The sequence below is a fragment of the Arvicanthis niloticus genome, chromosome 20 (genome assembly GCF_011762505.2).
Source record: "Arvicanthis niloticus isolate mArvNil1 chromosome 20, mArvNil1.pat.X, whole genome shotgun sequence".
Classification (NCBI taxonomy): Eukaryota; Metazoa; Chordata; class Mammalia; order Rodentia; family Muridae; genus Arvicanthis; species Arvicanthis niloticus.
This window is the reverse complement of record NC_047677.1, coordinates 38,778,196-38,791,012: the sequence shown is the minus strand read 5'-3', so window position 1 is coordinate 38,791,012 and position 12,817 is coordinate 38,778,196. Positions and strand designations below refer to the sequence as shown.

The following is a 12,817-nucleotide window of genomic DNA, read 5'->3' as shown; positions in this document are numbered from 1 at the left end:
GTTCTTCTTTGGTAACTCATCATATCATCTATTACACATCAATGCATTCATATATCAATTAATCAACCATCTGGCAACTTGCACATCCACCTATCCAACCACCCATCCATCATCCATCCAACCATTCATCCATCCATCTATCAATCCACACATCATCATCCTCCACTCATCATCCATCCATCCATCCATCCATCCATCCATCCATCCATCCATCCATGCATGCATGTAGGTTCTGCACATTAGAATAAACATATAGTACTTGTCCTCCTGAGTCTTTCATGCCATTTTCATGAATAGGGGTTTCTTAAAATCTTGACCCTTAAAGTATGTGTTTCTGGCACCCAGATGTTCCAAACTGTGACTTTCAAACATCAGGAATGCATAGCTCTACTGGCATGTTTTAAAACTCTGAATTGAGTGTGGAAAATATCTATTCATGTTTTGCTTTCTGTTTCTTTAAAACATACCTTCAAGGGGTGGAGATACATATTCAGGATTTGTTGACTCCTACTTCCAGAGAGCCCAATATCACCTCTAACATTTCTGAATGTGCTAGCAACTAGACATAACACTTATTGGTGGACATTTTCTTAAATATCGGTGTCAGAGAGTTTGTGTTTTCTTGAGTTTTTTTTTTCCAGTTTGTAAAGGATGAAATTATACATTGTGACATTATCCACATATTATAAATAACATTATACAAAAACTATCATTTTAGTTCTTTGCTAGTGAGTTTTGATATCAACCAAACTCTCTGCAAAGCGTTCTGAGATGGGACTTCAATGGGATTATTAAAGATGTCAATAGAGATGGGAAAGAACAAAAGAAAGAACAAAAGAAAGAGAAAGAGAGAAGGAGAGAAACAGAAAGAAACAAAGAAAGAAAGTGTACTTACCGGAGTTCTCAGTTCAGGAATGGCAGCTTGGTAGGTGAGTGGACGGCAGTCACGGGTGTTTGGCACAAGAACACAAGGCAGAAACATAGGTCCAAGGTCATCTCCATCTAGAATATCTACTGTGAGGGTGGTGGTGGTTGTTCTTCTCTCATTCAGATTTTGTGCACGGTCCTGATGAGGGTAAAAACAAACAAACAAACAAACAAACAAAAACAAAAAGAGAAAAAGAAAGAAGAAAGAAAGAAAAATTAAATAATGAGATAATAATAAATATCAGGTATAATTTAGTTGTATTTATTCTTTTTTTCTCTCTTTAAATAAATGATCAATAGTAACCTGTTTAAGCCAAGTTTTATGTTGGGGGAATAGAAGAACTTTTATCCACTTATATTGAAAACCCAGTTTATTTTTCTTTCCACTTATTTATCTATTTATTCATTTTGCATTCTGATTGCTGTGTCCCAGTCCCTCCTCACACAAACTCTCCCCCCCCCCATTCCCCTGGCTCTTCTCCTCTGAGTGGGTGGGGACCCCCTGGGTATCATGTCTCTCCAGGGTTAGGCACTTCCTCTCCTACTGAGGCCAGAGAAAGCAATCCTGTTGGGGAAGAGATTCGAGAGTCAGGTAACAGCTTTAGGGACAGCCCCCACTCCAGTTGTTGGGGGCCCACATGAAGGCTGAGCTACACATCTGTTACATAGATGCTGGAGCCTTGGTCCAGGCTGGGTATGCTCTTTGGTTGGTGGCTCAGTCTCAGAGAAGCCCCTAGGGCCCAGGTTCCTTGATGCTGTTAGTCTTCCTGTGAAGTCCCTCTTCACTTCAGGACCCTGAAAACCCAGATTCTTAAAAGCACATTGGGGTGTTAGAGTTTAGAACTTTTCGTTATGTTCGGGGGGAAAATGACACAAATTTGTCATGGGTTTTCCATCTACTTAGGCATTAGCTTAATGGAATCACCCTAGAGAGAGAGTGTAGAAAGAAGTCTACGGCTGAGTGAAGACTTAACTGCAGAAGCCAATCTGACTTTTTAATTGGTATAAACTGAATTTTTCTGCATGGGCCACTTACATTGAAAATGTTGCAGACAGCTGACTGGCTGCAATTTTGTGGTTATGGACAGAGGGTGTGCTATACTAAAGACCAACATCATTAGTCTCCTTCAAAGTAACTTATCAATGTCTGATTCTGACCTAAAATCTTTGGTACTGTGAAGTGAAACTTTTGGAATAGACCAACTTAGTGGATTATTTGTTTCCAACAGCTAAAATGATAAAATGCTATCAGATATAAATCAGATACAATGTGAGATCCATAGCAGAGATTGTCCCTACCCTGGATGTAACCTACCCACTCCTCAGAGCTCCCCACTGATATACTTGGTAAATGCCTTGATTTATATCATTCTGTTTTGACTATAAAGTCCAAGTGATCTTCTGTACAGTGGAGTACATCATTAGAGAAACCTGAATGACAGCTTCTGGGTCACAGTCAGTCCTTCATATTTGGCTGAGAATAAATTATCACCTATTCTTTTTGTTATAAGAGCTGTGTTTTGCACAGGATTGGGAATAATATAGAGGACCTATATATCCCAAATTAGCATTTTTGTTGAACTACGATATTTGTACTGGCTGGTTTTGTGTGTCAACTTGACACAAGCTGGAGTTATCACAGAGAAAAGAGCCTCCCTTGAGGAAATGCCTCCATGAGATCCAGCTGTAAGGCATTTTTTCAATTAGTGATCAAGGGTGGGAGGGCCCACTGTAGGTGGAGCCATCCCTGGGCTGGTAGTCCTGGGTTCTATAAGAAAGCAGGCTGAGCAAGCCAGGGGAAGCAAGCCAGTAAGCAGCACCCCTCCATGGCCTCTGCATCAGCTCCTGATTCTTGACTTGCTTGAGTTCTAGTCCTGATTTCCTGTGGTGATGAACAGCAATGTGGAAAGTGTAAACTGAATTAACCCTTTCCTCCCCAACTTGCTTCTTTGTCATGATGTTTAGTGCAAGAATAGAAACCCTGACTAAGACAATATTATATTAGTATAAAATTTTTGCTATAAAGAATCATTATGGTGGGCTTAGTGGTTTGCTCAGTGAGCCTGAATTTCATGGGCATGTCTCTCTGCCTCTAGGCCCCTGACCAACTTGACTCTTGTAAAAATCAGAATACCTAAAATGAAGGCCTATCCTTCCTCTTCTTAGAACACTGAGTTCAGGAGCCTTCTCTGCTCTTGTGGGGTGTAAGTCTTTTCTATAGCTCTCTAGCCGAGGCTTGCTCCCTTTCAGTGGCCCAGGAGCCATTCCCTTGTAATATTATGGTTAAGAAATTTGAGTTTTCTACTCAATGTCTCTGGGAGGAATGGAATAGAAACTTCTAAAAGACTTGCTTCAAACTCTAAAACTTCTTATAGTCATAAGCATAAAACAAGTTTATGTTTTCTGTGAATAGGACCATTAAGTATATGTTTCCCAATGCCTGCCTCAACTCCACATACATGCTGACCACTCTAGCCCTTGTGATATAAAAACTTTTTGGCATAACAATATCCTTCAATAGAACATTCTAAACCTATTTAATTTTGCTTTGACAATTCATTGTTATTAACTAATATCCAAGCTTTATGTGCTTTCTTTTGGTTCCAATATGTCCACTAGGATACTCTATATTTAGTAATCACATCGCTTGATAAGTCCTTAGGTTTGCGTTGATTTCAGCAGTTTTCTGAACTGGGGGTCATATATTTTGCACAATGTCTTTAAATTTAGGTTATAAGAATCGGGAAGGAAAATTGCAGAGATAAAATCATTTTTTCATCATAATATGCTACTGTTGTATTCATTAGCACAATAAAACCTTTCATTGCATAGTCAAGGTTGTATTTATAAGGTGTCCTTCTAACATAATGAGTAGGAAATGACTAAATTTCCTGTTGCCAGGAAGGACTTACAGAGGAGGGGGGAGGCATCTACAGAATCTTTAACCCAAAACCTGTCTTGCTTCTAAGATGTGCAGAGATTAAGATGGAGCAGAGACTGAGGGAATAGCCAACCAATGACTGCCCCAACTTGAAACTCATCCCATGTGAGAAAGACAACCCTAGACACTACTAATGATACTCTGTTACGCTTACAGACAGGAGCCTAGCATAAGTGTCCCCTGAGAGGCTTCATCCAGCAGTGGATAGAAACAGATGCAGTCAAACATCACTTAGAAAGGTGGGTGATAGAATTGGGCAAGTCAGAGGGGTCAAGGACACCATAAGAAGACCCACAGAGTCAACTAACTTTGGACTATGAGGGTTCAAAGAGCCTAGACCACCAATCAGGGAGCATGCAGGAACTGGACAAAGACTCCCTATACATTTGTATAAGATATGGAGCTTAGTCTTCATTTGCGTCCCCTAACTAGTGAAACAGGGTCTGCCTTTGTCTCTGTTCCCTGCCATTGGAACTCCTTTTCCTTATCTGGAATGCCTGGCTGGGCCTCAGTGGGAAAGGAGTGCCTAGTCCTGCTGGGACCAGATTCATCAGGGTGGGTTGGTACCCAAGGGGCTTACCTTTCTCTGAGGTGAAGGAGAGATGTTAGTGTGAGGAAGGATTTGTAAAGATGAGACTTGGAGAAGAGGAGAGAGGAGGGCTATGATCAGGGTGTAAAGTGAATAAAATAAATAAATTATTGACAAAAAATTTTTTAAATTCTAATAAAATTTAGAGTTTATCTAAAGAATGTTTGTCAGGGACACCCAAGGAAGAAGCATTGGGTGAATAAATTGTTCCTCAGACATTGGTTGGCGATCGTGGTGTTGGCATGATCTCTTTGTGATCTATACTGGACAGCCACTTCTCTGTGTGTCATTCCTATGTCAATATCTGGGCAGATGACAGCATGACAGGAGTAATGGGGAAAAACAACATTGTAAACTGTGAGTGAGGTAAACAAAACAATTCTCCACATACATTTTTTATCTGATTTCAGTGGATTTGTTTTTCTCAATGTAAGGAGAGGGATGCAACACAAGACAGTAGCTAGAAAGAATTCTTTCATAATATGTCCTAATTCACACTCTTGACTTCTCTTTTCTTTCTCAGAACTAAAATGTTTTCAAATTTTATTTTAAAATTGGGATATTTCATTACTATAGAAAACTGTAATTACTATTGACAGTGACAGCACTTTAAAGCATTTTCTGAGTTTACCTACTGCTCTCTGTACTGAATCATGTGCCATTCAAATTTTCATGAGACAGTTCTCATCACAGTGAAGTGACATAAGTGGGCCATCATGGATAATGCCGATCACAGCATGGATGCTGGCATTGAAGGAGTAGAGAGTTCACACAGTAGAAACTAGGGATTTCAAATTCATATAAAGAGAAAGGGGAGGCAATGTGAACACATAGCACGAAAATAGACATCTGTGATCAGGAAAGAGAAACAAACCCTGGCCAATTTTAATCTGGAGTTTTAGACTCCAAACTACTGATAAAATACAACTCTGTTGCCTAAGATGACCATACTATAATGTTTGCTATTTGAGCCAAGAAGGCTAACGTAATTGATTAATTTATATTTCCCCAACTTGTATTGTTATGTTATATATCATGCATACTTCCTAACACTATACATTTGTTAACATGGACATCATTCAGAAAAATGGAGTGTTCTTAAGAGTGACGGAATCTATCTGACATAGGCTGGGCTATAGCTCTGGGGACTAGGGTGCAGGAAAATCATATGTTGCCAAAGCCATGATGGATTGTGGTCTCTGGGTTCTTGTCTCATGAATTCAAAGAATAAAATTCAGGGACTCAAAAGGGCCTTCAGAAGAAAAATCTCCTTAAGGAATTATAGGCCAGAGTTTAAGAGAAAGACAATAGAGCCCCTCACTGCCAAATGCTTGGAACCTGCACTGCCCCAAGCTTGGGGGCTAAATTGTCCCAGTTTGTACTGCTGCTCTGGTCCATGGGTCAGGGTTCAGCAAGAGAGAGAGAGTGAGGACAGACGTGAAGAATGGAGACCAGATAGAGTGTGATTCAGTCCCATTTATTCTTGTGTCTCTCTCTTTCCAAGTTCCTGTCCCAAGTCTCGAGTTCCTAGTCCCTAGTTCCTAGTCCCTAGTGCCTCCAAGTTCTCTTTCCAAGTCTCTAGTCCTATGCAGCTAGTCTCTTTCCCAGTTCCAAGTTACTTTCTTTTGTCTGCCTCTTGCCTTTTATAAGTCTCACTTCTTAAGTCACACCTTTAAGTTTCACACCTTTAAGTCTCACACACCCAAGGGAAAATCCTGGGTATCTAAAATAAGATGTTATCAGAGTGTGCTCAGCTGTTGTAGGCTGTTGTAAACAAGTCTCTTGTCAGGGTATATGGCTCAAGATGGCTGCAAGGATGATAGCTGCCTTCTGCTGGCTCCCCACAAGCCCCTGTTAGAAGAAGTGGGTCCCCAGAAATGGGAAAATACCTTAGAAGAGTTTTATGGGACTTGAGCCAGAAGTTTGGGTGCAATGGGAAGTGGGGTAGTGAGTGAGACGGTTTATTCAGGTGGCCCATCCATAAGGTACCCCAGTGACTCTCAAATTTCCATCATGCCTTCACATGGAGTTAGTGAGTAGATGTGCTGATTTAGGGGAAGATATGTAATAAATCAGACCTCCTGTATAGCACATCTAGCATCTGATCATGACAAACTATTGACAGGACCAAGAACCTTTCTGACTATTAACAATGGACCAGCATCACAACTATTTTTTTTTATGCTTTTTGCCTTCCTACCCTAACAATGACCTAAATTACCCTAAAGTACAATCAGTTTGTTTCTCTTTTGTTTCTAATCAAAAGCTTTAATTGTTTTTCTTAAAAATGAGTCAATTTTTAGGTTTAGCCAAATGTTAGTAAATGTAGGTATTATAATTTACCATTAGCTAACAGTGGGAAATATTTTAAAATGTGCATGTATCTTCAACACATAAACATATACATCGAAGACAAAAACCTATAAACTAACAAAGACCAGAATGAAAAGTGAGACAAAATAAAGCAGTGGGACCAAATGCTGTGCCTTAAATAAGAAGTGTGCTCATATTTCCAATCTCCCGTCTGGGGACCAGGTCCACACGTCCTCTGGAAACCTCATGCAATGTGGAAAACTGAACTTTCCCCAGCCTCTACATTCTCATTGCCTTCCGATTTCCAGATAGCTACCAAGCATTCATGCCCTGTAGCACTAACACAAACTCAGGGAGAAGAAAAACAAACAACAAGAAAAGCTCATCATGACCACAGACCAAAATGGGACTGATGTGAATAGACTTCTTGTTAGTGCTTATAGGCTACCACACAGAGTAGCTTAGCATCTTCTGTATCTAATGCAGATTTTGCATCTTAAATACCATTTGTAAGGAGTCTGGGAAGGAATACTTAACCTTCTGGCCTTCAGGAAACTCATTAATATGGAAATCCCTGAGGGTGAGGCTTGTAGTCATGCCCTCTACCTGTGGAGGGGCTCATAGGGGAATTGCCCTATGTGACTGAAAGGCGCTGATCAAATGGAGGTCTTAGATCAAGTGTCAGGAGCCTGGAGTCTGGGAGCATAGTGAAATATATGCCATCCCTCACAGGCATGGACATCTGTTAGGTCTCTGGCTATCTCTAGCCAGTGCTCTACCAGAAACCAAGTCACCCTTTCATGGTCCCACATGTATCTAACGCAGCTTATACATTTTATGTATCTTACACATCTTATGTATTTAATGCATAGTATGTATCTTATATATTTTATGCATATTATGTATCTTACACATCTAATGCATTTTATACATTTTATGTATCTTATGAATTTTATGCATCTTATATATCTTATATATCTTGAGTATCTAATATATCTTATGCATCCCATGTATCTTATACATCTTATATATCTTATGTATCTAATGCATCTTAAGTATCTTAGTGTATCTTATGCATCTTATATATCTTATGTATCTCTTTAGCATCTTATACAGGGTTTCAATACTCATTCCTCACAAACATTCAGAATAACATGTATAATACCTCCAAAACACAATGCAAATCAGTTTCTGAATAAAATTATTACCAAACATCATGATGGAAAGCTAACTTTGATTTTCCAAAACAAGGTATATGCCTAGTATAATCTCAAAGACAATTACCTTTGACAAGAGGCTCACACATAGATCATTAGTGTGTTTACCCCACTTACAAACCATAGCTTCAAGTATTTAACTTGTAATTTTAAGGAATAAAACATGATCGATATTAGACAATAAGTGATACTTTAATTCCTCCATTCCCATGAAAAATACTTCTTGTGAACTATTTCAATTCCCTGGACTTCTTTAATCAAACCTGTAAAAATGCTACCTTTTAATATCGTATACCTATGTTTTCTTTAGTAATGTATTGAATAAGTAATGGTTCTATGAGGTGGATGTAGGGGAAAAGAGTTTATCAAATAGCATGGACATTTAAATATATTTGAAGCAGAAATGCTTATTTTATTTTTGAGGCTGTCACAAGATCTTTGGATTAGTTGTCTAACATTTAAATATTCACTATTAAAGTAGCTCAGGAATGGCTGATAACATCTAACGGACCCACTTACAGGCACATATATTAAATACTGTGTCTTTATTATCAGATGTTTATAGTAGCAAACAAACAAACAAACAAACCCCAGCATAGCTAAAGTGGCTCTGCGACTTTGCCTCAGTCAGTTCCCTGCAGCCACAGTGGAAAATGTGGATGCTTCTAACCAAGCAAGGATGATGCAGCCCTAAGTGAGACATTAAAATCAAGCCCAGGATTAACCCAAAAATACAAACAGCAATAACATTGCCTTAGTTTAAGGCATTTTAGAATTGGGGCCTATACTTTTTCTAAAGGTGTGTAATGTTTATTTGACATAGTCACCAATTGTTAAGTTTTAGTCATATCAGTAGATGGAAATATATTGTATTATAATTTCACGTGCATGCATATTATTTTTTAAGACAAACCATAAATACGTCTTTATTTTAACCATTTACCTATGGTCCACCTATTTTTACCATAAAATGTTTTAAAAACTAGTGACATAAAACCAGTGGGGTTTAAATTTATGCATACTGCACACATAACCAGGAAACAGAAGGTAGTGAGGTCACAGAAGTGGCTTTACATACCCATGAAATGAAGATAATTCACGTGTATCCTCTGATGTGTGGTTGCTGCCGGATGAGGCGAGTAACCAAAGGGCAGGAGTTTGAGAGCTGCCTGGCACAGCTGCTCGGATCCAAGCACTCCTAACCATTGGTACAACCTTCCAGTCCTACTCTCAGATTATGGTTATAAACTTCTGAGGTCGGATCCAGAAAAATAATTTTTAACCTGCTTCAAGATGACATCATTGTAGCTATTTTGTAGCTAGTACTTGAAGAAGTATCTCAGTATGGCAGAGATCAGTTTTGGGGATGTGGTTAGTAGGTTAGAGGGTGACTTTGATGGTGAAGAAGAACAGAACAAACAGAACCAATATCCAAATGCCCTCCTCCCATCTATATGTAGAATATATCTATGGGGGTCAAGAAAGCACAAACTCAATCTCACTCAAAGCCAAGGCTACCACACCTGTGCCAAGGTGCACTTTGCTTTATAGGATCAAGAACGAAAAATAAGAGAAGGCAAGCACACATTTTAGCTTGGTTAATAATGTGGTGGTAACCACATGACTACTACACCTGTGCAGAGGCACACTTTGCCTTATAAGCTCCAGGACAGAAGGTACGAGAAGGCAAGAACTCACGTTCGCTTGGATGATGACGTAGTATCGAGTCTTGTCCTCATAGTTGAGTCTTTTCCTCAGCACCACGTTGCCAGTCAACATGAGTGGAATTTCGAAGGTGTCATTGGACGTCTGCAAGTGTTAAACAGACACACGTCAGAGCAAGTGCCTGTGGGAACAGTGTGTCTTGATACTGTGGTTCAGTTTTCTCCAACATCGTAGCTAGTAGCTTATGTTTTCAGAAGAAAGCAAGTGTGTTAACTTCAGACGTGACATTCTTGTCTATCAAAGTGATTGATGGTTATCAGTGAGTTTCACTGGAGTTCTCTGAAAATGATGACTTTTTTTCATGTATCATTAGATACATTCACCCATAGATCTACACTGGTTATTAACCAAGTATATGCACATGAAGAAAACCTTACCTTATTATAACATTAACTTTACTGTTTGGTTTTGTACAAAGGAGTTCAATCATTTCCAGTTTATAATTTCTTCTGAATTTCACCTTTCAACACCAGTATTTATTCTGTATTCTAAGCATGTTTTTCTTACTTAAAAGAAAGGGTGCATTGTCCTTTTAGTCTTTCCTTCTTTTTAAAAGTTTGTTTGTTTATTTATTTATTTATTTATTTATTTATTTGAGTGCTCTATCTGCATGTACATCTGAATGCCAGAAGAGGACATTAATCAACATTAGAGATGGTTGTGAGCCACCTTATGACTGCTGGGAATTGAACTCAGGAACTTTGGAAGAACAGCCAGTGCTCTTAACTGCTGAGCCATCTCTCTATCCGGAAAGGGTGTATTATTATAAACTAGTAGGGGAGCCAGGGAGATGACTTGGCAGGTAAGTTCTTGTAGCCACACATATGGAACAGAGATGGGTTGCCTGAAGTCATATCCCACATGATAGAAGAAGAACACACTGATTTCCTCAAGGCACCCATTTGCTTTCATACATGTGCCATGGCATGTGTGTGTGTGTGTGTATGTGCGTGCATGCACACACACACACAATGTAATGAAAAAGAATCAAAGAAAAAGATTAAGAAGATGACTCACAGGCTAAGGTTCCTGCCACCCAGCCAAGCCTCAGGACCTAACTTTGATCCCTAGAACCCACATTCAGGAAAGAACAGTCTTCTGGATCACATGCACACATATAACACACACACACACACACACACACACACACACACACAAACACACACACAAATCAAATTAAAAACCAAAAAATAGTTAAAATATGTAATTATAAAACAATTGATATAAAATAATCTTGGATGTGGGTTAATGTGTTAGACTTTGCAAATTCTGCCTATGCACTAAGCTTCTCCTAGAAACATACAGGAGGAAAGAGAAACTCTGAGAAATTTTCAGAACCTCTGCCCTGTTAGTCAGCCCTCAGAGTTAAGTGCATTCAAGTCCTAAGAGAGGAGAACTTCACAGCTCATGGTCTTAGCCTTAAGTCTTGTGTGGCTCTTGTTTTCTTGTCACTGTGAAGAAGGATCGACTCTTGCCTCGGGAACTGCATCAGATTTCTCTATTTCCACCTCTGCCACTGATTCTCAGGGGCTTGTTTTGTGACTCAGTGTTGAGTAGTTTCTTTCATATAGATTAATAACTAACCACCCAGGGCTCAGGAAACTCACAAGATGAACAAGCCTGCCCAGTGTTGACCTAAGCAGTAAATATTTAGTAAGAAAGGAGACTATCCATGGTATAGTGCCATTCCCACCCATGATGCTTTGGGGGACTTTTCAGAGATGCAGCTGCTCCAGTCAGTCAAGCTCCTATAAATAACCCCTCACCTACTGACCCAGTAGATTCACCAAGTGGGGCTGAAAAGTCATTTGTTTGGCATGTTCTTGGCTGGTCTTTACTGACTATAAATAGATTCCTCAGGGAAGGTCACACATGAGCAAGGGAAGGGTTACTTGGCTTAGATCAATGACAGGATATTTAAAAAGAAAGGAAAAGGAGAAAGAGGATGTGGGCCATTAGAAGAAAGAACAGTAAGAAGAAGACAGGAAAGATTTTCCTCCTCAGCTCAGCATAGGTGCTTTCATAATTTATGGCTGCATCGCCTAATCTAAGTGTCTATTAAGTTATGACGGGGAAAGTCTTACTGATATTGCAATGCATGTTGGAAACATTTATGTGTTAGTATAAGGTTTCTTAACTTCAATGACTCATTAGCTAGAGAAACTTTTTTTAGTAAATATGTGCTTGCACACACAGACACAGACATGCATATACACATATAAACATACATACATATAATGCATATATATGTACACACATAAACATATACACATATATACCTACACATACATATACGATATATTCACACTCTCACACACATACACATAAACATATACACATGTACACACACATGCACAATAAACACACCCTCACACTCATACACACATACACATACATACATGTACACACACTTGCATGACATACATACATATATACATACACACAATCATACTACACACACACACACACACACACACACACACACACACACACACACACAGAGTCAGATGCTTGACCTAAAGCCTCCTCATCTCAGAATTCAAAGTGAACTTAGGTGTTTTGAGTATTTGTGTTAAAGGGGAGGTGATCGTGGGCAATGCAGAAAGAATTCTCTTACTTAGAAACAAATTTCATCTCCTGGTTTTGGCTGTTCACAGGAAATGAGATGTGACCCTCCATAGTCAATTAGTGACCATTATTGAAACTATCTAGATGTAGCTAGCATATTGACAAAGTCAGAGGGAAAAATGCAAAGAGCCCAGATGTTCTCTGTGAGGTTTTAGACATATCCAGATGTTTGCCTCTCTTCCCCCTGTTTGAGAGAGGATAAATTATGTTTTGGGTGATTTGGGTGGGACAACATAAATTCCGCTGTCTAACTTTCATAACTAGAAGCCTTGTGTCCCTTGCTGATTTCTGTCTCTGTGTGCACATTGTGGTTTGTGAGATTTCCACGTGGACCGTGACTTCCTACACTTGCCATCTGCTCCCGTTCTTTTAAAATTGTCTAAGCACTATATCCCTTGTTTCTCTGCATAGTTAAATTTCTGATTCCGTATTCTGAAGCCTTTGTCTTCTAATTTCAGATGAAGACATTGATGTGAT

The 12,817-nt window shown here is 39.2% G+C and overlaps 1 protein-coding gene across 1 annotated transcript in view; it reads right to left on the bottom strand.

The window, feature by feature from the left end:
• Pcdh15 (protocadherin related 15) overlaps positions 1–12,817 on the bottom strand; it is a 777,836-nt gene that overhangs the window by 373,216 nt on the left and 391,803 nt on the right. The window contains exons 7-8 of the mRNA XM_076917096.1: positions 9,686–9,796; positions 896–1,066 (exon numbers count right to left, since the gene is read on the bottom strand). Of these exons, the coding sequence (XP_076773211.1) occupies positions 896–1,066; positions 9,686–9,796 (282 nt within the window). The remainder of the gene's footprint in view (positions 1–895; positions 1,067–9,685; positions 9,797–12,817) is intronic.